This window comes from Anolis carolinensis, chromosome 3, assembly GCF_035594765.1.
Source record: "Anolis carolinensis isolate JA03-04 chromosome 3, rAnoCar3.1.pri, whole genome shotgun sequence".
Lineage (NCBI taxonomy): Eukaryota > Metazoa > Chordata > Lepidosauria > Squamata > Dactyloidae > Anolis > Anolis carolinensis.
Window position 1 is genome coordinate 28,122,696 of NC_085843.1, and position 26,180 is coordinate 28,148,875.

At 39.4% G+C, this 26,180-nt stretch overlaps 1 protein-coding gene across 1 annotated transcript; it reads right to left on the reverse strand.

Annotated features, from left to right (window-relative positions):
* Positions 1–24,287, reverse strand: cryl1 (crystallin lambda 1). The gene is made up of 8 exons (XM_003219266.4): positions 24,135–24,287; positions 16,999–17,106; positions 10,302–10,428; positions 6,149–6,310; positions 5,295–5,489; positions 4,078–4,183; positions 2,709–2,815; positions 1–1,971 (listed from the first exon to the last, which is right to left on the reverse strand). Exons 1-8 carry the CDS (start codon positions 24,254–24,256, stop codon positions 1,843–1,845), a joined length of 1,056 nt encoding a protein of 351 aa, XP_003219314.3. The 5' UTR covers positions 24,257–24,287; the 3' UTR covers positions 1–1,842.
* Positions 24,288–26,180: the final 1,893 nt, after the last annotated feature.

Here is a 26,180-nt window from a genome sequence, read left to right on the forward strand (position 1 = left end):
TTTAGTTGTATATGTTTATTGACAAGCAAAGCAGATATTTCACAAAATAAGATTGTGCATGATTTCAGAACAGAAGCAAATGTGTAAATTGGAACAAATGAGTTTTTCAAATAAAGCAATTGTATTAAGAAAATTTTACATTATGGCCATTCTTTTAAAAGAAGTTTTGTTAAGTCCAGCATATTATTAAAATAAGGGACATTCTCCTTAATATTGCTAATAAATTTTAGCAATAAATTTTATAGAGATTTTACTATAACAAAAGAATTACTTATCATTAGTGATGATGCCTGTTGTTTTGTTCATGCGATGCAGAGTTCCTTTTGTTATTTATTTCTTTTTGAAATATGTTGTTGCTTTTGAGGTGAAAGGTTCCCCAAGCACTATGCAATCCATAATAAAAATAGTTTTTTTAAAAAAACATAATAAAGAGGACAGCATGAAATATGCTACCAGATTCAATTATATAGAACTACGTAAACAGGGCTGTCTCGCTAATTTACAAAATTCCAGAAGAAGGGATCCTACAATTTGAGCATTTCAGTCTAGAATCATTTCCTATGGATTGTCTACATCACTGAAATTATCTACACTGATTTCTTCTTTGGCACTGCATTTTCCTTTTCTGCATTGGCCTTGCAGTGACCGCATTAATGCCAGATTACCATAACAGACCAAATTCACCTTAGAGAGTGATCTGAATTTCCAATCCTTTACGTTATTTTCAGCCACACAGCTGTGGAGACTCTTTTTGTGATTTTGTTTTCTCCATCATGCATATAAATAAACTTATTTTCTGTTAAGTGGAAGCAGACTAATGGCAATATACTGATATGCGAATATTCACACACACAAACCTTATTTAATTCTTTCAATGATCAATCTGGGAAAGAACTACCTTCTTATGGGAATGCTCCCTTCCCACCAACCAGTTCTGCCCACCACTAATTCTTCCTCCCAGTTGCACCATGAAGCAGTAGGAGGGATGGCTAAACATTCAGATTTTCTGCAAAATCTCAAAATAAAAGGCAAGGTTTTTAAAAAATAGATTAAAAATGAAGACGAGCATTAAAAATGAAGTGTCAGGATCAGAGCATCCATATAATGTAAATGCTTTTTTTTAGTCCATGTCAACAAGTCCTTCAGATAGCAGAGAGAGAGAGAGGTGAACTTTCCACATGGTACACAATCTTTAAACTTCCTATCGGACTACTGGTTAAGACATGAAGGAAAATTCAGAATAAATCTCCATGTGGCATACATGTAACAAAGCAAGATGAGTGCTGAAGCATTTATTATACTACCCTGGTTTTGTAAATATTCTACCAGAGAGAATGGTTCATTCTTTCTGTGAAGCTTACAAAGATTCCCAATGAGAATTGCCTCCAAGAGACTGCACCATTCTGACAGTTGCTAGTAAGCCCACATTAAAACCAATTGTTTCTTCGTGGAATCCTCATAAATCTTGTATCATGGTAGCCAGCAATGAGAACACTTTACGTGTGGAAATCAAACAGCTTTTAAATTCCAACAGAAATTGTGCTGGTCTTCATACAGCTGCTGGTTAGCACTGAATACAAGATCTGTCCTTTTATTTTATAAAATAGCATGGAATCAGGGCTTTCTGTCTAAAAAATGCAGTATGAGCATTCAGATGTCTCACAAAGCTTTAAACTAAATTTAAAACTAGTTTTGGATGCATTTTTTAAATAAAAAATCTGAAATTTAATAAATTGACTACAAATGCGCAGATCAACAGTTGGGCTCTTGCATTCACAATAATGTCTTCCATGATTAAACGCTGTGGAAGAGCTGCAACTATTTGAACAACTACTCTAAGATCTAAAGATGATTGATACCATCAGACTTGATTTCCTTTTTTACATGGGACAGGCGCATAAGGCACTCATCTCGCCAGTGCCGCCTGGCATTTAAGTGCTTTGGATCAGCTGGTGTTTTTTCAATCATTGCCTGAAACGAAGAGAAAACAAAGTAAGTCACAAAATGAAAATGACAAGAGGCACCTTGTAATGTAGCCTTGCAGTGTAGCCTAAAAGGTGCATACTGACTGATTTGGCTTGTTCATATTATTTTTATGGCATTGAATACCTGGAATTCTTGTTTGGAAACCGCCTTGAGTCCCTTAGGGAAAATAGGGTGGGTAATAAATAACGTTTTTTTTCCTTAGGATTCCAGGCGGCCATTCCCTCCAAACAGAGTTTTCCTATTCCTGCTCTCATTTCCTTATTCCATTTCTAATGGTACCTTTATATTCCATAACTTCTGGTACATTTATATTCCGTAGATTCTCAGCAAGATCAGATATCATTGATCTGTTTGTTTGTATTTTCTTCATTTTCTTTTTTAAATTTTACTACAACACACAAGTTTTTAGTGTAAATTTAATACATTTTATATAGTTATACTGTATGTATGCCTCTCAAAGTTGTAGAAGATCAGAATCAACAGCATTTGAACCATATATTTGCAATTCACTCAAATCAGTCTAGACTCTAGACTGACTTAACTAAACTCAGAAGTCTTTTAATTAAATTAGCATTCCTTGCTCATGAAACTTCTAAAGAAAATCAAACGTGGAACTGCTCACACCCAAAATGCAGAAGGCTGCATCCCTAAAATAGGATGCTAAAATGTGATACATTGTCTGTACTCTGCCTGATGTTATTAAGACTCCCATGTATACGTACCTGATTGATCTTTTGTTCTGTTTCCCCTGAAAAATCTGGTATTGGCCCAAAGGTTTTCAAGACATTTATCATGCCCTCACGGTATCTATCACAATAGTTCAACATTCCTGAAATAGAATTGGAGATATATATTTTTGGTCCATTCCAAATAGAAAATCCCTTGTATACAAAGAAACACAAAGTTAAACAAATTTGCGAACTGAGCAGAAACCTTGCAGATACTCTAAAATCCAATACATGTTCTAACATATTTTTCCTATATTGAAAGTATTCCAAACATTGGTTTCAGCAAGCTGTAAAGGTCCATAGAATTGAAATGATCTACTTCTCATAGTGAAGGCAAATAAGGAAACTTTCTTTGTGCTTCAAGATCTACAGCTGATGATGGAAGATGTGGAACACACCAAACAGATTGGGGACTTCACCACATGATGCCACTATCCCCCACCATTCACATGAACAAGGACTGTGGCAATTTACCAGCAAAGCAGTTGCACCACTGCTAGTGCTATGCAACTGAGACACTTTGTGTGAGGTCCCATGGCTGCCCTTCTGGGTGAGACACTTAATTCGCACAGCGAGAGGAGAATGGGAGAGCAGGACAATTCTGCTCCTGATATTACCAGCATGCCTGGGATCGCTGCACCAGGCAGGTTGTGGCACTGTGTTTTGCCCATCAATAGCTGGGGTTGGCTTTGTCCTGCGCAAGTGCCAGACTGGCAACAGATATTGCATGGTATCATTCAATAGGGACTGTCATAAAAGGTGAAATCTTGCTTCTATGCTGGTTTGCCACCTCAATGTGATAACATCCTAAAATAGGTCTGGATTGAACTACAAAACCTACTGAAATCCCTATGAACCTTTTTTTTTGCTCTCCGCTCAGAAATGCAAAAGTATGTATTGCACAAAAGATGGAGAAGCTCCTGGTAGGCCTCAATACATGGCTGAAATTCAAAAAATTAATTTGATGAGTCAAACCTAATCTTAGGGTATTTTCCCATGACATTGGTACTTTCAACTTGAGTGATAGTCACCTCCAAAGCAAACAACAATAATCTTTAGTAATCACACTACAGTCATGTCAAAACAATAATGATATATCAGACCTAAATCTGGTCAACTTATAGCTCTTTAACGAAGTTTTTCTTGTTACTCACAACTATCATAATTCACTGTAGTGACTTATGAATTCACAGAGATATACTAATATTGAAGATTACTGTGTAAAGAACAACAGGACTTCCCAGTCCTCTCCAACATTACCATAACATGTACTGTTACAATAGTATTCATGATGAATACTATTAATTATGTCATGAACCATAGAAATCTCAACATTAAAATTTCAGTAGCAAAGGTTACATGCCTTCTGCATTCAGATGCATTGTTTCCAGAGGTCCCATAAAAGCATATCGCATTCCCAAGCCATCAGACATCACAAGATCCAGATCAGTTGGAGATATTACACCCTCCTGAATGGCAAGAATATTAATTACTAATGTTGCAATCCTATTTCATAAATCCCATTGTTCTTGTGTTTGCTATAATCAACAGGAGCAGTCTGTTCCAGGCACGAATAAACTTCGACCCTCCAGGTGTTTTGAACTTCAATTTCCACAATTCTTAATAGCCGGTCAACTGGCTGGGATTCCTGGGAATTGAAGTCCAAAACACCTGGAGGGCCTAAATTTGCCCATGTCTGCTGAAGAGCTCTTATATTGAAGGTGGAATCTATTGTTGTTATAATGATAAAGCAAATATAATAATTATAATCTGAATTCACTGATTTATGTTCAAGACTCTAGAAAAATAGCAGCAGAAAAATAAGCTTTCTCCATCTTCTATATGACATCCCTCCAGGTGATAAATATCATATAACTTTTCAATCTTTTGTTCTCCAAACTAAACATATCCAGCTTCCTAAGCCATTTGTTGTAATAGCTACATTTCCAGAGCTTTCCCCATTTTGGTAACCTTCCTCTAAACAAGGTCCACATTTTTAATATATTCCTTGAACTGTGGTGTTCAAATCTGGACTCTGTATTCCAGATGATGGCTGACCAAGCACAATAGATTAGTATATTACTTCTTGTATTTGCATTTCTGTTGATGCAGTCTAGAATTGCATTAGCTTTTTGACCACTATATCATATGGTTGACTCATGTTTTGCTTGTGATCTGCTTAAGAACCCTAGATTTGTTTTTCACATGAGCTGCTTTCAAGTCAAATGTTACCGCTTCTGTCTCTGTGCATTTCATTTTGTTGTTTAAATGGAGTACCATTTCTTTATTCCTCTTGAAATGCATTCTACTCCCCCCCCTCCCAGCCTTCCAATCCATCAAGGTAAGGTCGAATTCTTCCTGATCCTATTATCTGAGATACTAACTACTTCCTAATTGGTGTAATCTGCAAATTTGATAATTAACACCCGAATTGTTAATAAAGATGTTGACAAACAATGGGCCCAGGATACCCCACTGGAATGGTAATCTTTGTAATTTGTAAGTTCAGTCAATAAACCAGTTACAATCCACAGAAGTGGAAGCACAGACAAGTCAACTGAAGAATGAAATCATACATACCCCAACAAGTCTCCATGCCTCACTAATAATCGCATACTGGAGTCGGTTCAGTGCAAACCCATTAACCTCTTTTGTCAGTTTAACTGGTGATTGTCCAATCTTCTTCATAAGCGCATAGGTTCTCTCTAATATACAAGGATCTGTTTCAGGGTGGGGAACCAACTCAACCAAAGGCACATAATATGGTGGATTTACCTAGACATAAATCAGAGAGGGAGAGCACAAAAACATTATGGAGATATTGTTATGATCAATGTATTTGTCTTAAATCAGTTCTAGAAAAAGAGAAACAAGCTGCTCTGCAACTTATTGTCTACTATCAGCATACAATGTGAGGTGTAATGTCTGCTGAAATCCACTGGGTGATTTTGAACAAATCACATTCTCTCAGCCTCAGTTAGTAGTTAGTACTAAGCCCATACTCTGAATAAATCTTTCCAAATTAACCCCTAATAAGGCTGCTTTAAGATTGCTGTAAGTTGGAAACAACTGTAGGTACAATAGTCTCTCAGCTGGAGTTTGGTTGCAGGATTCCCCATAGTGAATACCAAAATCAATATATTCTCACATCCCATTATATATAATGTTGTCATTTATATAAAATGACAAAATCAAGGTTTGCTTGTTTGTATTTTTTCTCAATTATTTTCAAGCCATGGTTTATTAAATCTTCAGGTACAGAAGCTGTGGATAAGGAAGGCCAATTGTACCTCTGCATCAGATGGTATCTACTTGAAACCTTTACACAGAAAAACATAAGAATCTGACTTAAGACGTATAAGATGGCCATTCATTTTGCCAACCTAATACTGGCTGAGAATTCAAAACATTCCCAAGACACTTGGTGTACTTACAGGATGTGCAACTATACACTGCTTGACATGCTTCAGCCCAGTGAACAACTTTGTCGGCAAAAGAGTGGAGGTTGAACTGCTTAAAACTACATCATTACTGACAAGAAGATCTAACTGGCCAAAAATCTTCTTTTTCAGTTCCAAATTCTCTGGTGTACATTCCTGGAATATAAAAGGATAAAATATTAAAGCCCACTACATCATCCTTTAGTCCAACTCATTGGTCCATTATGTGCAGATGGTAATGATGGAAATGGGCTAGAATATTGTCAGTCACATTTTCTACTACATGTTATGCACTTAAAATGTTACATGGAGGTCCTTGAGCTTATATTCTAAGAAATTAGTAGAATAACTGACAAATCAAAACGATGATCCCAGAGTGGTTTTACTGAATATATTTGTACCAGGTTCTGCTTGGTAGAGCATTTCTAGAAAAGGCAGTAGTCTTGCTAAGGAGTCCAAACTCTCTTTACTGTCTTGGTATCCTCTATGAAGTGGGGAACAATTTGTGGACTTCTTAACATCTTGCATCTCCTATCAGCCTGAGAAAGTGCAGCTAATAAAGAAGGAAAATGGGATAGCCATCCAAAAATATCTGAAGTGTGAGAAATTGCCCAACTCTGCTCTAAGAACATCTCCCTTGCCTACCCGCAAAACCCCTGCAATTATATTCTCTCTTGCCGAGGTGAGAAGCTCACTTTCTTATAGGGTGTTATGGGTGCTCCTTGCCAATGTTGTTCCTCCAGTTTCCTTGTAGGCCATGTTAGGACAGCATAGCATGGTTACCAGAGGGATCCAGAATGACTTTGCTCCCAAATAGGGCTCCTATTCTCTCCCTTTGGCTTCTCGTTCCTAGCTTTCTTAGGCTGTAAATTGTAAATTTTTATGATTTATAATATTCTTTTAGAGTTTATTGAAAAACAGCGAATCCGCGAAAAGTGAACCGTGAAGTAGTGAGGGAACACTGTATTGTGTTTGTAGTTACAAAACAGTGACAGTGATAATGAGTTCCATTTCAGAACAGTGGGGCCAACTATAATGTTCAAAACAATGCTTTGCTCTTAATTCTTGGATCAGTTTAGTCTGCAAAGTGGTTGCCTTTAAATATTTTCCTTTAGCAAAGTCACCATACAAGGAGAACTCTATAGATAACTTGTTTAAACTAATAAAAGTGAAATGTAGTGCTCACTGGGTTGACAACAGCTTTATGTGAACTTACTTGGGAATGTTCTAGAAAAATGATTTTGTTCAGGGTGGCATTCTTAGTTCCTTTAACATTAGCAAGAAGGGTGCCAAGGTAGGCAGCTTTACTGGTAAAACGTTATTTCTGTCAGCTGAGCAGGGCAGATTAAAGTTAATAATAGATCTGGATTTTCTGCCTAGCGAGTGCCATGGAAGTAGTTTATCTTCAAAAATTTTGCCTAAACTCATGTCATCTAGAAAAACCGATGGCACACTTTGATGAGAAGAGAGCTGTGAATTTATTGAAAGAGAATATCTCGCATTTCATTTCACTGGGGCTTTGTTTATATTATAAAATTCTAGAATCGTAAGGCAAAAAGTATCTAGACTGGTTATTGGAAGATGAATTGATGCATACATATTGAAATATGATAATTATGAGAACAAATTGCAACCAAAATGTGGCATCATTTGACAAAATCACATGCATAATTGATGGCCTTTTTAAAGTGTCCTTACAGGATATTTGCAATGCTGCAGGATAGGTTGAGGCTTTAGTGTTTGTGAGAAACTTTAAGTCAGCATGAACAACTTTTGAAGCACCAAACTGCAATCTGTAGTATCAAAGTGATTCTCCCATCCAGAAGGGCTTGGATAAGTCCCATTTGTAGTGGCTTGTTCCTCCTGGCCATCCCAAGAATGAAAAATTGTACTTACAGTAAAGGTTCATTCTGGGATGGCAGGAGAAGCAATCCATGCCCTTCCTCAAACAACAAACGAAAATTATTTGACAAGTGATGGAAGTCGTTCTCAGAATTTACGTTAGTTAAGGCTTGATAATAAAACTGTTGGAGAAGGATGCGAGGTCTTACTGGCTCAACTGAAAAAGAATCTTGGAATCTGCCATTCAGGTTGGTAAAGCTCAATTGTAGTGGATTGCTCCTCCTGCCCTCCCAGAATGAACCTTCTCATTTCGACAATATGGCAGGCAAGTCTTGTTAAGTACAAGTGACCTCTTCCATTTTCCAGTTTAGGCAACTGGAGTTAAGAAGAGCATGATATGCATGATCAATTTTTAATGTAACTCATTGGATGGAGAAGGCATATGAGACAAATAAAGGAAAGGTCCATTTTTTTCCACTTCATGGGGGTTGCGGTGACTCTGAAGAGGAAGGGGACAAAAAAGAGCAAGACCTTGCTCTGGCATGTGATAGTATATAACAAGAGTTATGCTAGTTATAGAAAGTAAATAAGAATTTTGTTGCTGCCACAATGGATTAGATGAAATACTTGGAGAAATTGTGAGAAAGATTCTCCTGCTTTCCCACTCCTAGCAAGATTTCGTACAGATGGCTGTATGTGCAAGAATGAGAAGGAAAGATTTCTTTTGAACACCTATTTTAAGCACAATTTTAAAAAATCAAAGTGAGTCTTTAAAGAAATCAATTTACTATCATTTCTAACCATAATGAGATTAGCTATGCTTCCTACTAAATTTTACTCTGGTTATCTAATTTGTTTTCTTTTCATGTTAATAAAGTTAGTCTAGACTACGTAGAAGATTCACTTTACTAACTAAGTAGTTACATTTTACACACCAAATAACCCAGGATTTTTAATAGGAATGGTGAAAAAATAACTTGAAAAGGCAAAGTCCAGAAAGATGGCCATGCAAAACCACATGTTCTTTTCCAACTGGATGATTAACAGTGTATTTTGTAGAAATCAGGGTGCACAACACTCATATCTGAAGGAGGATTCTAAGGTTCTTCTTTGCAAAGATTATTGTTATTTCTTACCAATGGCTTCTGATGGAGGTCTTTTTGGAGGAATCCTCCACCTTGTGTGACTGTGGAGCTGAACAAACAACTCCTCATATGTATGCTTGCCCACAATGCCCTGCCTCATGCACGGAGGAGGAGTTGTTTAAAGCTACGGACAATGCGATTGCTGTTGCCCGCTTTTAGTCCAAAACTATTTAGCTGTTTGTGATTCCTTTATTTTATCACTTTTAAACGTATTTATTATGCAATGCTTTTGACACGAAATAAATAAAAAATAACATTGAAGAGAAAGTGAAAACAAAAAAGAGCATGCATAAAGAATGGAAGAAATTATGAATCATTATAAGAAAAGCTACAGCACAAAATGAGCAGAGACTGAATAGGAAAGCAAGAAGCAACAAAGGGGGTTATCAAAAATGTTTGAAACAAGAAAATGATGGGAAAAATGCTGAGCAGGGATAGTAAATGAAAAGGCTAAAATGTCCAATATATATTTTGCTTCAGTTCCCCAACTCCCAAAAAGAGGATTGTGTGCTTCTACCTAAATGAATTGTCTCGCAGGGGCAGAGGAATTGCATCCAAAAGTACTGAAGAAACTTGCTGACAAACTTGAGAACCACTTGCCATCATCTTTGAAAAATTGTGGAGAACGGATGAGGTGCCAGAGAACTGAAAGAAGACTACATGGAAATCCTACATCGAGCAGAGATTGGAATTAATGGCCCCTTTCTTTGCTGTTTCATTCCAGACATCTATGGGTGCTCAAGTCCCACTCTATACAATGGAATAGTGAAACTGTCACTCTTACTAGATTCTGCTTCTGACATTCTCTCAGGTATGTGGTAAAATGTTCAAGTATTCTTGTAGATATTTTTAAAACACATTTTAAAATGTATGCATTCTTTCCATGTGATTTTTTTATTGAAATGCGATTTTACTAGCGAAAAGATGTCTGTGTACTTTTTCAAATAGCTACATTTTTCTTTGTGAACCGAGTCATACACTTGAGAAAAGCATAGATTTGAGTCCCCTTTGGGGAGATAAAGCGGGGTATTAATAATAACAACAACAACAACAACAATTAATTTTGATATCTAAGTGCAGTAGAGTCCATGTTTATGCTTCCAAAGTATATAGTTTTCTACATAAAAATGAGCCTCTAAAATGAACATGCATGAATTCACCTGAATGTGAATGGCACCATCTACTGCTGCCTTTAAATCTGTGCATCCAGTAATGAGAGACCGTTGCTGGTCAGCATTCAGTAAACCTTTCAGCATTCCTGTCTTTTCAAGTTGCTTCAGTTGTTTGCTAATAAATACAAAAAAAGAGTGACATTATTAGATATATACATTTGTAGAACATTATGGAGTTGGTCACACACAATAGTCCATAGCATAACACATACAAAGAGCAGTTCCTTCAATTTTATTGAAATTCTACATGGCAGGAGGTTGGACTAGATGGCCCATGTGGCCTCTTTCAACTCTATATTCTATTATTCCTCTAACTTTTCTACACACTGTACTATGGCACTCGTACATTCAGGTCATTTCAGTTTACAGTGTTACCTATCGCTGGGGTTAGGTTCCAGGACCACCCACAATAAGTGAAAATCCACGAGGTAGGGCCACTATATTTATTTTAATATTTATACATTATTTTAGTAGTTATACACTATTTTAAGTCTTTATCAACCAATCATGTGTTGATAAATCGTCTCCTTCTCCTCCCGTTGCCGCTTGGGCTCCTTTTCTCTCCCTTTGGCTTCTCCTTCCTTCCTTCCTTCCTTCCTTCGGGTGTAAATTGTAATTTTTTATGATTTATAATATTCTTTTAGAGTTTATTGAAAAACAGCGAAACAGCGAACCCACGAAAAGTGAACCACGAAGTAGTGAGGGAACACTGTATACAAAAAATATGTTTATTGTAAATTAGCTGCTTTTTAAACCATGTCTCCTTTAATTTTTTTAAACAATGTCTCTTCCAGATGTTGGTTGCATCTCCCACAAAAGCCCTAACCAAGATAGCCAACTGTGTGGGCTGATAGGAGTTTCAGTCAACTAATTCTGCTGAACCTCAAGTTGCCCAATGTTTTGAGATGTGTGCAGGTGTTCTGATTCTCTATTTTTTTTAAAAAAAAGATATGTAATAGGCATTTACTTGGGGCAGATAGAAGTAGAGAAAGATATACAATAAAGCTTTGAAGACAACTTTGGTCCCTTTCTCTTTTGTCTCTTTCCTTGCTTCATTTTTAAGTTGCCCATTTCCATCTCAGACATTATAAGACAACACTGGTCCTTGCAGTCAGTCTAGAGGCTGCAAATGGAATTCATTTAATGGGATGGTGGAGGAATGCTCTTGCAGCGAAGTGAGAAGAAATAAAGTAAGCAAGACAGTACTATTAGGAGAGGGTAGGAATGTAAAGGTCTCCACTACCTGCTTATTGACAAGAGACATATTTGGGTGATACATTGAGTTGACTAGAATGTCTTTGTAGTGTAGTCCACCCTGTTCACATAAATAAGTCTCCATTATTATTATTAATTTATTTTATTTACAGTATTTATATTCCACCCTTCTCACCCCGAAGGAGATTCCAGGAGGATTAAAATGCACATATACATGGCAAACATTCAATGCCATTAGACACTTGACATATAGACACATACAAAGGCAATTTAACATTTTCCAGCTTTCAGCTTCATGAGGGTATGCTTGATTCCGGCCACGGGGGAGCTGCCAATTCACCGTCCATTTGTGACACCGAGTCCTTGATGGTATTACTTCCTCATTCCTTTCCGTGCACTGCTGGCAATTTTATGGTGTTGTAAATTAGTTAAATTAGCCTCCCCGCTTAAAGCAGTACCTACATTTCCTATTTGACAGATGCAACCGACTTTCCAGCTGCTTAGGTCAACAGCGAGCTAGGATATTAATGGTCAGGGGCTTAACCCGATCCGGGCTTCGATCTCATGACCTCTCGGTCAGTAGTGATTTATTGCAGCTGACTACTAACCAGCTGCGCCACAGCCCAGCCCAACTAGTACTCAGAAACATGAAATTATTTTGCTGAATCACCTCCCACACTGCATGTTATTTTGAAAACAGCATTACGGCAATGCAAAAACAGATTTTCATGGATATTCATGGGTCACTGTTTGCTCAGAGCCTAAATGTATTAACTATGTGCATGTTCACCTAGTCAGCAGGGTGTCTAGAAAGCTTTCTAAGGCCACTTCTAGTGAGAATCCAGTTGCCAGGCTTTGGTTCTCTGTCATGTTCTAAAGAACCTCCCTAAGAACCTCAATCAGTGTTGCTCCTTCTGATATAGAATCATAGTGCTGGGAGGGGGGTCTATAGGCCACCAGGTACAACCCTTTACTCAATGCAGGCTCTACAGCTAGAGTATCCCTAGCAGGTAGCTGTCCAAACTCTTTTTGAAGACATACAAGGAAAGAAACCCCATAGTCTCTCCAGGAAATTGTTTCCATTGCCAAATAGTTCTTAATGTCAAGATGTCCCTTCTAATGTTTGATCAAAATTTACCCTCTAACTTAAAACTATTTGACCTAGTTCTATCTTCTGGGCAGAAAAGAACAAGCCTGCACCTCCCTTTTACATTTGTCTCTATTGAATTTCATTATATTAATATCAGATAGTTTTCCAGTTTATCAAGATCCTCACAACCTCTGAGGATGCCTGCCATAGATGTGGGCAAAACGTCAGGAGAGAATACTTCTGGAACATGGCCATACAGCCCGGAAAACATAAAACAACCCTTATCAAGATCCTTTTGAATTGTGTTCCTGTTTCCAATTGGATTGCTAAACCTTGTATCACCCACAAGTTTGATAGGTATTCACTCTATCATTTCATTTAAATAATAATAATAATAAATAGAAAATGAAATCCACAGCATTCTCGACATCTACTAAATCAAACAAAAGATATAAGATTGATTTGGCAGGATTTGTTCTTGACAAACCCATACTAGCTCCTACTAATTGCTGCATTATTATCCAGATACTTGCAGGTGGGACTACTGTATAATCTGTTTTAATATTTTTCCTGGTTAGACTGACTGGCCTAGAGTTCCTGGGTCATCATTGTCTTAATCATTTATTTATTATTTATTTACAACATTTATATCCCGCCCTTCTCACCCGAAGGGACTCAGGGCGGCGTACAAATTGGCAACAATTCAATGCCTGCACATAATTAAAACAGCAATGAAAATCCAATAAAACAATTAAAACAATAGAAAAATATAAAACATATGATTAAAATCCATTCCTCCAAAATCCTCGTGCTGTAGCCGTAAATCAGTCCAGGGTCGTCTTTTATCATTTAATCTTTGAAAGCCTGGGCACATAGCCATGTTTTCAGGGCTTTTCTAAAACTCAGAAGGGTTGGGGCGTGCCGTATTTCTCTGGGGAGGGTGTTCCACAGCCGGGGAGCCACCACCGAGAAGGCCCTGTCCCTCGTCCCCACCAGCCGTGCCTGTGAGGCAGGCGGGACCGAGAGCAGGGCCTCTCCAGATGACCTTAGGGATCTTCCTGGCTCATAGGAGGAGATACGTTCAGACAAGTAGATTGGGCCAGAACCGTTTAGGGCTTTAATCATCATCTTCCTCTTCTCTGTTTTTTTTTAAAATGAGAGACCATGTTTGAACACCTCCCCTTTTGTTTCATCTGCATTTTTACAAGCTTTGGACACCTCAGAAATATAAAGATAAATATGGTGAGACAATTCTGCATAAATAAGACGTAAAATTAGTCAATACTTGTAATTGCCCACCTCTTTTCTAGTCTTGTTCTTGTGTATGTGTAGAAGCTTGAACTTAAGAATAGCTGATGAATGTCATACATGTTTTCAGACAAAATACTCAGAGATGGTTTGCCATTGCTTTCCTCTGATATATAGTCTATATGCCCTTCATTCAAATATTAATGAAGTTTGAGCCTGGTTAGCTGAATTTTAATGAAAGAAGGCTGAATTTGCTGCCTTTGGAGTATTTAAGCCTCACTTTGCAATTCTTATCTTTCATTTTAAAACCAGAAGGCATCTGATTATGGCCTAGGCTAAACTAAAACAGGTGTGGAGGATATTGGATAATTAGTCCTGAAAATCCAGGTGTCTAGGAATTAAAACTTGCTAACAAGTCAGTTGACCGTGTTTTTATCATAGTAACAAGCCTACTTTAAATGCAAACTTAAGACAACTGTGTTGTTCACATGGTAACTGCAGTCTTCATAACAACTGTTTCTATATACGTTTGCAAAATCTAACTCATATGATCATCAGTGCATAGGAAACTCCTACATGAAATAGGCAATGTTAAACTGTCCTCAGATTACAGAGGAAGGGCCCCAAAGGTCCCATTAAATTTCATGACACTCTCTTCAGCTACTGCTTCAGGAGGCTAAATTTATTTATTTCCAGTATTTATATCCCGCCCTTCTCACCCGAGGGGACTCAGGGCGGCGTACAATGGCAACAATTCGATGCCTTTACACAGTTAAAAACACACAGTACATAAAACAGTTAAAAATTATAAATACAATATAAAAATATAAAAGATTTAAACAAAAGGTTAGATCCATTCATCCAAGAAGCCTCATGCTATAGCCAAAATTAGTCCATGTCGTCTTTGCCATTTATTCATTGAAAGCCTGAGCACATAGCCATGTTTTAAGGGCTCTTCTGAAGCTCATGAGTGTTGGGGATTGTCATATGTCTCTGGAGAGGGTGTTCCACAGCCGGGAAGCCACCACAGAAAAGGCCTTGTCCCTCGTTCCCACCAGCCGCACTTGCAAGGCAGGTGGGACTGAGAGCAGAGCCTCACCAGATGACCTTAAGGATCTTACTGGCTCATAGGAGATCCGTTCGGACAAGTAGATTGGGCCAGAACCGTTTAGGGCTTTATAGGTCAAAACCAGCACTTTGAATTGGGCTCAGTAGCATATCGGTAGCCAGTGAAGCTGGCTTAGCAGGGGCGTGGTACGCTCCCTGTATGCCGCCCCAGTTATTAATCTGGCTGCCGCCCATTGTATTAATTGGAGCTTCCGGGCCGTCTTCAAAGGCAACCCCGCATAGAGCGTGTTGCAGTAATCCAAACAGGATGTAACCAGAACATGGACCACTGTAGCCAAGTCAGATTTTCTAAGGTACGGGTGCAGCTGACGCACAAGTCTTAGTTGTGGCTCCCCTGGCCACCGCCGAGACCTGGGGCTCCAGGCTCAGCGATGAGTCCAGGAGAACACCCAGACTGCAAACCTGTGTCTTCAGGGAGATGCAACCCCGTCCAACTCAGGCTGTAACCCTATACCCTGTTTGGCCCTACGACTGACCAGGAGGACCTCTGTCTTGTCTGGATTCAATTTCAATTTGTTCTCCCTCACCCAGTCTGACACAGCAGCCAAGTACCGGTTCAGGACCTGAACAGCCTCCTTAGTGACAGGTGGGAAGGAGTGACAGAGCTGGACATCATCTGCGTACAGATGACACCGCACCCTGAAACTCCGGATGATCTCTCCCATCAGCTTCATGTATATGTTAAACAACATGGAGGACAGTACTGACCCCTGCGGGACCCCACAAGACAATGGTTGTGGGGCCGAGAAGGTGTCCACCAGTGACACCATCTGGGAACGACCCCCCAGGAAGGACCGGAGCCACTGCAAAACAGTACCTCCAAGACCCATCCCAGCAAGGCGTCCCAGAAGGATACCTTGATCGAAGGCCGCCGAGAGGTCCAGCAGAATCAGCAGGGACACACTCCTCCTGTCCAGTTCCCGGCGTAGATCATCGACTAAGGCAACCAAGGCTGTCTTGGTACCATGTCCCGGCCTAAAGCCAGACTATGCCGGATCTAGAAAATCAGTGTCTACCAAGAATGTCTGGAGATGTGTGGCCACCACACGTTCCATGACCTTGCCCAAAAAGGGGAGATTGGAAATAGGCTGATAGCTGTCCAACTGAGAGGGATCCAGTGATGGCTTCTTCAACAGCAGTTTGATTACAGCCAATTTAAGGCTCGCTGGAAGTCTGCCTTCCCAAAGGGAGGCATTCACCACCACCTTCACCCACTCGACCAATCCCCCTCTGGCTTCTCTCACCAGCCAGGATGGGCAGGGGTCTAGGATGCATGTGGTAGCCCTCACCTCTCCAAGCACCTTGTCCATGTCCTCAGGCAGAACCAATTGAAAAGAATCCATCAAAACGGGACAAGCAGGTGCTCGTGCTCGATCCTCGGAGACTGCCGTTAATATGGTGTCAAAGCCCGAGCGCATCAAAGCGACTTTGTCCGCAAAGAACCAAGCAAATGCTTCACAGCGGGCTGCCGAGTTGTCAGGGATCCCGTCTTGAATGACGGGATATAACAAACCTCTGACAACTCGGAAAAGCTCCACCAGACGGTTCCTTGCGGACGCAGTATTAGCTGCAAAGACGACATTCTTTGCAGCATCTATTGCCGTGACATATGCCCTAAGATAGGAACATAGCCGTGTTCGATTTGACTCATTCGGCTATGAACGCCACATGCCCTCTAGTCCCCTCTTCTTTCGCTTCATCGCTGCCAGCTCCTCAGTAAACCAAGGAGATGGTTTAGCTCGGGTACTCAGGTGGGGACATTCCGGAGTGATCGTGTCTATTGTTCTGGCCGCCTCCTTGTTCCAGAGAGCAACCAGAGCATCGACAGGGTCACCAGCCCAGGTGGCGGGAAACTCCCCAAGAGCCGTCAGGAATCCATCCGGATCCATAAGCCTCCTGGGGTGGACCATTTTAATCGGTCCTCCACTCCTGCAGAGGTTGGGGGGCACAGTAAGTCTAAACTTGATCAGGTGATGGTTGGTCCAAAGGAGGCAAGTGACTTACCTAATATTTTCCAAGGCTTTTGTTACCTGCTCTTGCACAATATCATAAAGCTTGACCTGGAAGCCACCTGAGGCAAAAACCATAGCCCAGCTGCATCCGATGAGTCCACTAATGAAAAAATTAAAAGAGAAGACACTTAGGGTATGCATTCTGTTATTGTTAGCGAAAGCAGTCAAAAGAAGCAACTGATTAAGATTAGTAGTATGCTTTACTAGTTGAACTTTTAATTAAAGACAGTAATTCTGACACAGCCACTTGGCCATTTAAACTAGGCAGTTCCTTATGAATTAATCATCACTTTTCTCATGCCCTAGAACAGGGGTCCCCAAATATTTTAAGGGGAGGGCCGGTTCATGGTACCTCAAGATTGAGGGGCCGAATTATCATTTGAAAAAAAAATGAACTAATTCCTATGCACACTGCACATGTCTTATGTGCAGAAAAAAACCCAACAATTATTTATTCATTTATTTATTTGCTACATTTATACCCCACCCTCTCTCACCCCGAAGGGGACTTAGAGCGGTTTACAAGTTGTATGTACATACAATATATATTATTAACATAGCACAATGTTAGCAGCATATATTACTATATTGTACTATACCACTATACCGTAATATTATTAGTAATATTACATTTAATATATAATATATAATTAATATTATTATATTATACAATATTATTATATTGTATTGTTGCTATTAGCTGCCCTGAGTTTCCTATTGGGTGAGAAGGGAGAGGTAATAAATAAATAAATATTATATTGTATTACATTATAATATTATCAATATTATATGCATACATAATATATTATATTATTACCATAGCACAATATTAGTAAATGAAAGAACAATATAATATTTAAAAATAAAACAATTTTAACCAACATACTATAAACCTATCAGGATTTCAATGGGAAGTGTGGGCCTGCTACTGGCCAATGAGATAGTCAAGTTAAGTAGGACTGTTGTTGTTGTGTGCCTTCAAGTCATTTCAGACTTTGGGGGAGCCTAAGTCTAAAACTGAGGGCGAGGGCCAGGTAAATGACCTTGGAGGGCCGCATCCGGCCCCCGGGCCTTAGTTTGGGGACCCCTGCCCTAGAATATGTTCCATGTCTCTGGTATTTCTTATCCAGATCTTTTGAAACACTGACTTTCCAATTACTGGAGCCAAGCAAGGGATAACAAGAGTATTTGTAGTGAAGGAATTCATCATTGAGTCAGAGTGGAAGCACTGTGTAATACGGATTTTTCCCAGAGAGCCATAAAAGTATTTCCTTGACAAGATGATTTTGAAAGTCTAAGTGTTCATAGGTCATTTCTGGTCAGGAGGCTTATATGTTTGTGAGTGATAACAGGCTTCTTCATGTGCTGTGTACCATTCATATAATGTATTCATATAATATAGTGTAATGTTGGATAAAATGCATATTCATATCCATGACCCCAATTTTTCGGTGCATGTACATATTATATGAGCAGAGTCTAAATCAGATTCGTAGTGATGGAATTAGTCATTATTTCTATCAAGTCAACTTAGGAAGCATTTAACTTGCATGTAATGTGGCTCAACACATACGTAACAAAAATCATTCTAAAAGTTATTGGATTGGGTACTTGTTTGTGGCATAAGGAAACTTATTGATCTTTACACACTGCTGGTGTAAAAATCAATATGAGGCAAATTACATTGGATGCTAGAAAATAAATATTTTAGATAAATATACTATAGGTTTATATAGTCTCACTTATCCAACATTCTGGATTATCCAACGTATTTTTGTAGTCAATGTTTTCAATATATCATGATATTTTGGTGCTAAATTCATAAATACAATAATTACTACATAGTATTACTGTGTATTGAACTACTTTTTCTGTCAAATTTGTTGTATAACATGATGTTTTGGTGCTTAATTTGTAAAATCATAACCTAATGTAATGCTTAATAGGCTTTTCCTTAATCTCTCCTTATTATCCAACATATTCGCTTATCCAACGTTCTGCCGGCCCGTTTACGTTGGATAAGCAAGACACTACTGTATGTATATATATGCGGTAGTAGTTGTTGGACTATAACAATGAAAATCAGTGTTCAAATGCCCATTTGGTGTTGGACGCTCAATGAATGAACCTGAGCATATCATTCTCTCAGCCTCAAAGGAAAGCAGAGGAGAATATCCTATGAACAAATATTGCCAAGAAAACCCTATGATGCCTTAGGGTCACAATGAGTTGGAAATGACTTGAAGACACACAATACTTTGAATGTATTGTCGAAGGCTTTCACAGCCATAATCACTAGAGTGTTGTGTGGTTTCCGGGCTATATGGTCATGTTCTAGCAGCATTTTCTCCTGACCTTTTGCCTGCATCTGTGGCTGGCATCTTTAGAAGATCATCTGAAGATGCCAGCCACAGATGACGGGAAAACGTCAGGAGAAAATGTTGCTAGAACACGGCCTAACACTCCAAAAATACTTTAGATCAGAGGATTAGGTCCTGAGCCTGTATTGATTCATATGTTTTCTGGATTAGATCTTTTGTTTGAAGTTGCGAATGACAGATGAGTTGCGTTGTCTGCCTGTCCAGCCTTTCGTTTAAAAGAAAATATGCTTGAATTGAGAGTTACATTGAATAAAGCAACTTTGCAAACAAGCTGATGAAGAGGGAAAACTGTCAAATCATCTTTGTACTTCTGTAACTTTGACCTTATTTCCAAGACCTGCAATACTGCACATGGCCAAAAGTAGTGTCATTGAGTTTGCCTGTTGCAAGGTACATGTCTACTATTCATCAAATCTGAACCCATTCCTATTGGTACCAAAGTGAAACTTCAGTATGAAAGAACTTTTCCACTCATTTTAATTGATTTGTTTAATAAATTATGCACAGTCTATATATATGTGTGGATACTTCGACCTTCTATTGTTACAACACATTATATATTTCTGTACCTATATACACTGTTTCCAGAAGATATTCATCCACCCTTTCATTTTTACATATTTTACATATTTTGTTGTGTCATAGCCTGAAGGTGACATGAATTTAACTGGTATTGTTACCCCCTGATTTACACAAGACATCCAACACTGCAAAGGCCTATATTTTTAATGTGCCACAAAAATTAAGCAAACGATCGGCTTAATTTTTTTCTGGACCTAACTGCTTTATTACATGAAATAGTCAGTTAATTGCTGGAAGGTTGCAACACGATTCTGAAAAGAGACAAGATGAGGCTAATTCAAGTTAATAGTTGTTGAAAGTTGTAGTTGGCACCATGGATTATGGAAGTCACTGAAGTTCAGATGTGACAGGTTATTATCAACATAAAGCTATTCGATAGCCAGACAGTCTGTACAAATACCTGTATTGAATGTCAATGTACATATGTGTCATCAGACACATTAACCTATTTTTATTATCATTGTCCACCAAAGAAATTTGAGAAGTTTTTCAAAAATACAATTACTTTCAAAGCCTTAAATATTTCTTACCTAGCAAAGACTGTAATAAAGCAAAACACATTTAATCGCATAGCCAAAGATACATTTCAACATATGTCTAAAAGAGAAGTTAAAATATACAAAAAAAAGACAATGATACTTGGTGAGACTCTACTGTACCAAAATACACAGTACAAAGATTTTTAAATGATACCAATAGAATCCAAGTTCACAGTTGAAAATTGACTGGGTAGACTTGCTGGAAGAGACCTGTTCTAAGACCTGAGATCCTAAAATCTGCCCTCCACACTTGCAAAACCCTCATGAAGTATAAAAACTGTGGGGGGAAAAAAATCAATTTTTACCCGAGATAAAACCTCTCTAGGTCTTTCTGTCAGACGTTGACCATAGAGTTGTGCTAGAGATGCCTAAGAAGATATTAATCAAATCTGCAAAAGTGAAATTTGCAGTTGTAGAGGGTCAACTGTAAATTGTGCCATAGAAGGAAAAATGACATTCTCTTCCCCCATACTGAATCTGATATTACGATGTCTTTAAAGTGTCATTCAAGTCTAAGTAATGAATTTAACATGATGTGTGTGCTTCACTGGATTGAGACACAGAGTCACTTTTCTAAGGATCGCAAGATGATCCTCTAAACCAGGGATGGGCTAGTCTAGTTTACAATATACAAGCAACCTTGGGAAGCCATGAATTGTTGCCTCTGACTAACTCTTACTATTTAAACAAAATCACATGGTCACTGTCACATTCTGGAACCCTGACAAGGAAACTGATAAAGAAATATTATGAAAAAAATCTAGCAGGGAGATAGAAGGAAGCTATGGAAAGTCCAGGAAGTACAGTGCATGTAATACATTGCTAAGTAAGCTGGAAAATGCACTCCATTATAACTGCATGCATTCTAGAACTAGAAAACAAAGTACTTTTAACTGTTGACACCTAGATATAGATATCATCAGTCATAACACATTAGTCTGTTAAACACAAAATTGCCACATATAAAGTTTTCTTTGAACATGATAAGACTTGCTATACTGAGTGTTCTTTTTCATGTTAGAAAACTGTCAGTTGGTAGTAAACTGCATACTGAATAGCTAATTAGAATCTTCTATCATTCCAACCATCAGACAGTACTACATGATTTGGATTGAATTAAGTTTTTGTTACCTAAATCACAATCTAAAATTAATATCCTGTTTCTTAATATAAATACTGCATTTTGCCTAGTCAGAAACGTACGTACAGAAGACTCAGATCTGATATATTATGTAATCTGGTATCTGCAACACCAAGCAACAATTCAACTTGGAATTAAACAATCATAACACCCAACACCTAGCATCTTCTTAAGACATCTCCACCATTCCTTGTTCTTTTTAAAACCATCTCACACCTGACAAAGATTTCTGGAGACTTGTTGACTTTCTTAATAGTGGTAAGAGCGCAAATGTGGTGTCATAGTTGGAGTTTGGAACTATGAGTATGGTACCCTAATGTACAAATCCCTATCCAGCCGTAGTAAGCCACTGAGTGAATCTGGGCATGCCATGCCCTCTCAGACAATGACAAACCTCTTCTGGATAAACCTTGTCAAGAAAACCCTAGGGTAAAATAACTTTGCACTTTAACATTTTAATTAGTCCACAGCTGGGAAGTTAAACTGATTATATGGCCCCTTTATAAAGTGCCTACTGCTGCGTTTTACTAATCATTTTATTTAAATTGAATTGTGCTTTTTTAATTTCTGTATATTGTGGGTTTATGTAAATTGATGTGTTATTGTTGATGTACTGCATCTTACGAGTTGTATGACACCATTGTGTGCTATTTTGTAAGCCACCTCGAGTCCTTATTGGGAGATGATGGCAGGGTATAAATAAAGTATGATTATTATTATAAAGTTGGCAAAGGGCAGATCAGTATCTTTATTGAGCAATGCCTTTGTTTTGCTTTCAGGTCGGCATAATGAAAGCGTTACTCAATGAAACTATTACTCAAACATGTTATTTGAATTGTTTACTACTGAACTTAATACTTAATAAGTATTATTAATAACCTTAATACTGAACTTCAGATGAGCAAATGTTCTGGGGCAATTCCATGCAGCAGGCTTATTAATGGTACACAGGCTAACCAAGCTCTGTTGTATGTCAATGGACTTAAGAAATACTTTCAGTGCATTAAGTTTACAAAAAAATCCATGAATTTAAAGTCACAGCTGCTTAATCTCAATATGATATAACAATTCAGAACAGTTGAATTCTTCACAGCTTAACAACAAATTCTAGCACTGACAGCATTGCTGAGTGACCTTTGTTCTGTGCCTGCTGAAGTGTTCAGGTTCCTGAAAATTAAACCCTTTTCCAGTTGGTGCTCTCATTGGAGGCAAAGCTTGACCTTGCCATCCGCATGCCTCTGGCCAATGATGCATGACTGAGTGCAGCCCCTAATAACCCTCAGCCAAACATCACGTGACAATGCAAAAGCCACATGCTCTGAACAGTTCACACCTCCAAGCCCTTCAGAAAGGGAAGCCATAGTGGACCCGATGTCCATGCACCTTTATTCGAAGTCTCTGCTGGATCATTGACAGGGATGAAACAGCCAATCAGAACTATATAACAGCATTTCTAAATAAGAAAATTAAAGCCTAGGAATATTTTTATCCTAATAGTTTCATACACAGTAACCTCTATAAATTCACTCTTACTGTTGAACAGCAGTCTCACCTACATTACACAAAAGGGGGAAAATACATGTACACAATTATGTTCTGGATACATGAAGACAAGTTGTTCCTAATCTAATCCTGTGTGCATTTCACTAGAGCAGGCATGGGCAAACTTGGACCCTCCAGGTGTTTTTGACTTCAACTCCCACAATTCCTAACAGCCTAACGGCTGTTAGGAATTGAAATCCAAAACACCTGGAGGGCCCAAGTTTGCCCATACTTGCACTAGAGTGTATTATGAGAATGTGACAAAAACAATTGTGCCGAGATTTATTAAGCTTCCCCATATATTTGTTAGTATGTTTTCCTATTTTTTTAACGCAGTGTTCATACTATTTTAATTTGTTAGTTTGTCTCCAGTCCATCAGATCTGTGTTCTGCCCCATACATTTAGAGATCTCCTGTACTGATTAAACCTTTTCAAAACAAAAACCAAGCATCTCAGCTAAGTGTTCTATTCACAAGAGGAAACGTTATTCATCTGTCCCCACACCTCGGTGCCAATGTCAACAAGTTGTGTTGTTGTGACTTAGACACAGAAAGAAAGTATGTTAGCTTCCAGATTCCCCTCTTGAGGCCCCTTCCACACAGCTGAATAAAATCCCACATTTTCTGCTTCGAACTGGGATATATGGCAGTGTGGACTGAGATAACAGTTCAAAGCAGATATTGTGGGATTGTCTGCCTTAATATTCTGGGTTATAGGGCCCTGTGATGCTTGTGCCAATACCAGTGTCAACAACCTCAGTGCCAGTGCCAATGTCAACAAGTTGTGTTGTTGTGGCCTAGGCACTGAAAAGAAGTAGGCTGGCTGCCAGATTCCCCTCTGTGATGCTTGTCGCCCCCTTCTCTTATCAATTACTTTCCTACTTCCCCCTTTTCCTAGGCAACATGCTCAGGAGCCACTCAGGTGCATCAAGAAATACTTTACCTGCCAATAATGACCACCCGCCCCTCTCGCGTGGGATCCATGCTGCTGCGCCCGAGGGAAGACTCGAGGGAGCGCTTGGCCCGCCTCCTTTTTATAGGAAACGTCGCTCCCCACCCCCACATTATAGGATGTCACAGTCTCTCTCATTGGCTCCAAGAAGAAAGAGCTGTTCCCATTGGCTCCCTGAGTGCCCTCAACGGTCGTCCGGAGGACATTGGGGTTCGAAGAAAACACTATGGGAGGGGGCTCCTCAACGAGTGGCCCCTCACGATGGGCCTGGGGTGCCTTCTTCCTGGTTATGTGTGGAAGAATGCCTGGGGGCGGGAAATATATACAGACACACATATATAAACACACAAACAAACACATACGCAGACCTTCCCGCCCTCAGGCTCTCTTCCGTGTGTATATAATAGGGGAAATGCGCTCCATTCATGATCGAGCTTCCACTCTCGACGCCATTCTTTTCCCCCGCACCCGCCACTCTCCCTCCCTCCTCCCAAGGGCCCTTCCACACAACCCTACATCCCAAAATATCAAGGCAGGAAATCCCATATCAGAGTGTGGACTGAGATAACCCTGTTCAAAGCAGATATTGTGGGATTTTCTGCCTTGATATTCTGGGATATAGGGCTGTGTGGAAGGGTCCTCAGAGGGGTTTGCCTTGGCTTCCCTCAAGAGGCTGAGGAACTTTCCACGCAGCCCTATAACCCAGGATATCAAGGCAGAAAATCCCACAATATCTGCTTTGAACTGGGGCCCCTTCCACACAGTTGAATAAAATCCCACATTCTCTGCTTTGAACTTGACTATATGGCAGTGTGGACTCAGATAACCCAGTTCAAAGCAGATATTGTGGGATTTTCTGCTTTTTCCTTGATATTCTGGGTTATATGGCTGTGTAAAAGGGCCCTAGATTATCTGAGTCCACACTGCCCTATATTCCAGTTAGAATCATAGAATTGGAAGAGACCTCATGGGCCATCCAGTCCAACCCCCTGCCGAGAATCAGGAAAATTGCATTCAAATCACTCTCGACAGATGGCCATCCAGCCTCTGCTTGAAAGTCTCCAAAAGAGGAGCCTCCACTACTCTCAGGGCTGAGAGTTCTACTGCCAAACAGCTCTCACAGTTAGAAAGTTCTTCCTGATGTTCAGGTGGAATCTCCTTTCCTGTAGTTTGAAGCCTTTGGTCTGCGTCCTAGTCTGAGGGCAGCAAACAAGCTTGTTCCCTCCTCCCTATGACTTCCCCTCACATCTTTATACATGGACCTCACCATGTCTCCTCTCAGCCTTCTCTTCTGCAGGTTAAACATACCCAGCTCTATAAGCCATTCCTCATAGGGCTTGTTCTCCAGACCCTTGATTATTTTAGTCGCCCTCCTCTGGACACCTTCCAGCTTGTCAACATCTCCCTTCAACTGTGGTGCCCAGAATTGGTCTGACCAAGGCAGAATAGAGAGGTAGCATCACTTCCCTGGATCTAGACACTATACTCCTATTTATGCAAGCCAAAATCCCATTGGCTTTTTTAGCTGCCGCATCACATTGTTGGCTCAGGTTGTCCACAGGGACTCTAAGATCTTTTTCACATGTACTGCTATCAAGCCAGGCATCCCCCATTCTGTACCTTTGCATTTCATTTTTTTCCTGCCTAAGTGGAGTATCTTGCATTTGTCCCTGTTGAACTTCAAAGCAGAAAATGTGGGATTTTATTCAGCTGTGTGGAACGAGCCTGAGAGCGTGCAGCTAGCCCAAGATTCTCCAAGAGTTTTCCATGGCCCAGCAGAAATTTGAAGCCTGGTCAAAAATTCAAAACCTCTGTCTCAGGGTATGAATTGCATTGTCATGAAGGGTCACATCAGCCTCATGTTTGCCTTCAGAGTCCTTGAATCTATGTACAGAGAATCTGTAGATACAGAAAGCCAACTACAATTTTTTTACACAGCGGTCAATGCTCTTTAATTTCTACCCAATTTGGCGGCCCAGATGTTATTGAACAGCAACTCCCATCACTTCTGATGATCCACCATGCAAACTGAGAATA

Coding starts and splice junctions, on each gene's coding strand:
- cryl1 (XM_003219266.4), bottom strand. CDS start 24,256: ATGTGGGGGTGGGGAGCGACGTTTCCTATAAAAAGGAGGCGGGCCAAG. Junction 10,429..16,998: donor AAAGCCTTGGAAAATATTAG/GTAAGTCACTTG, acceptor TGTATTTATTAG/CAAACAACTGAAGCAACTTG. Junction 1,972..2,708: donor CAGAACAAAAGATCAATCAG/GTACGTATACAT, acceptor TCTTCGTTTCAG/GCAATGATTGAAAAAACACC.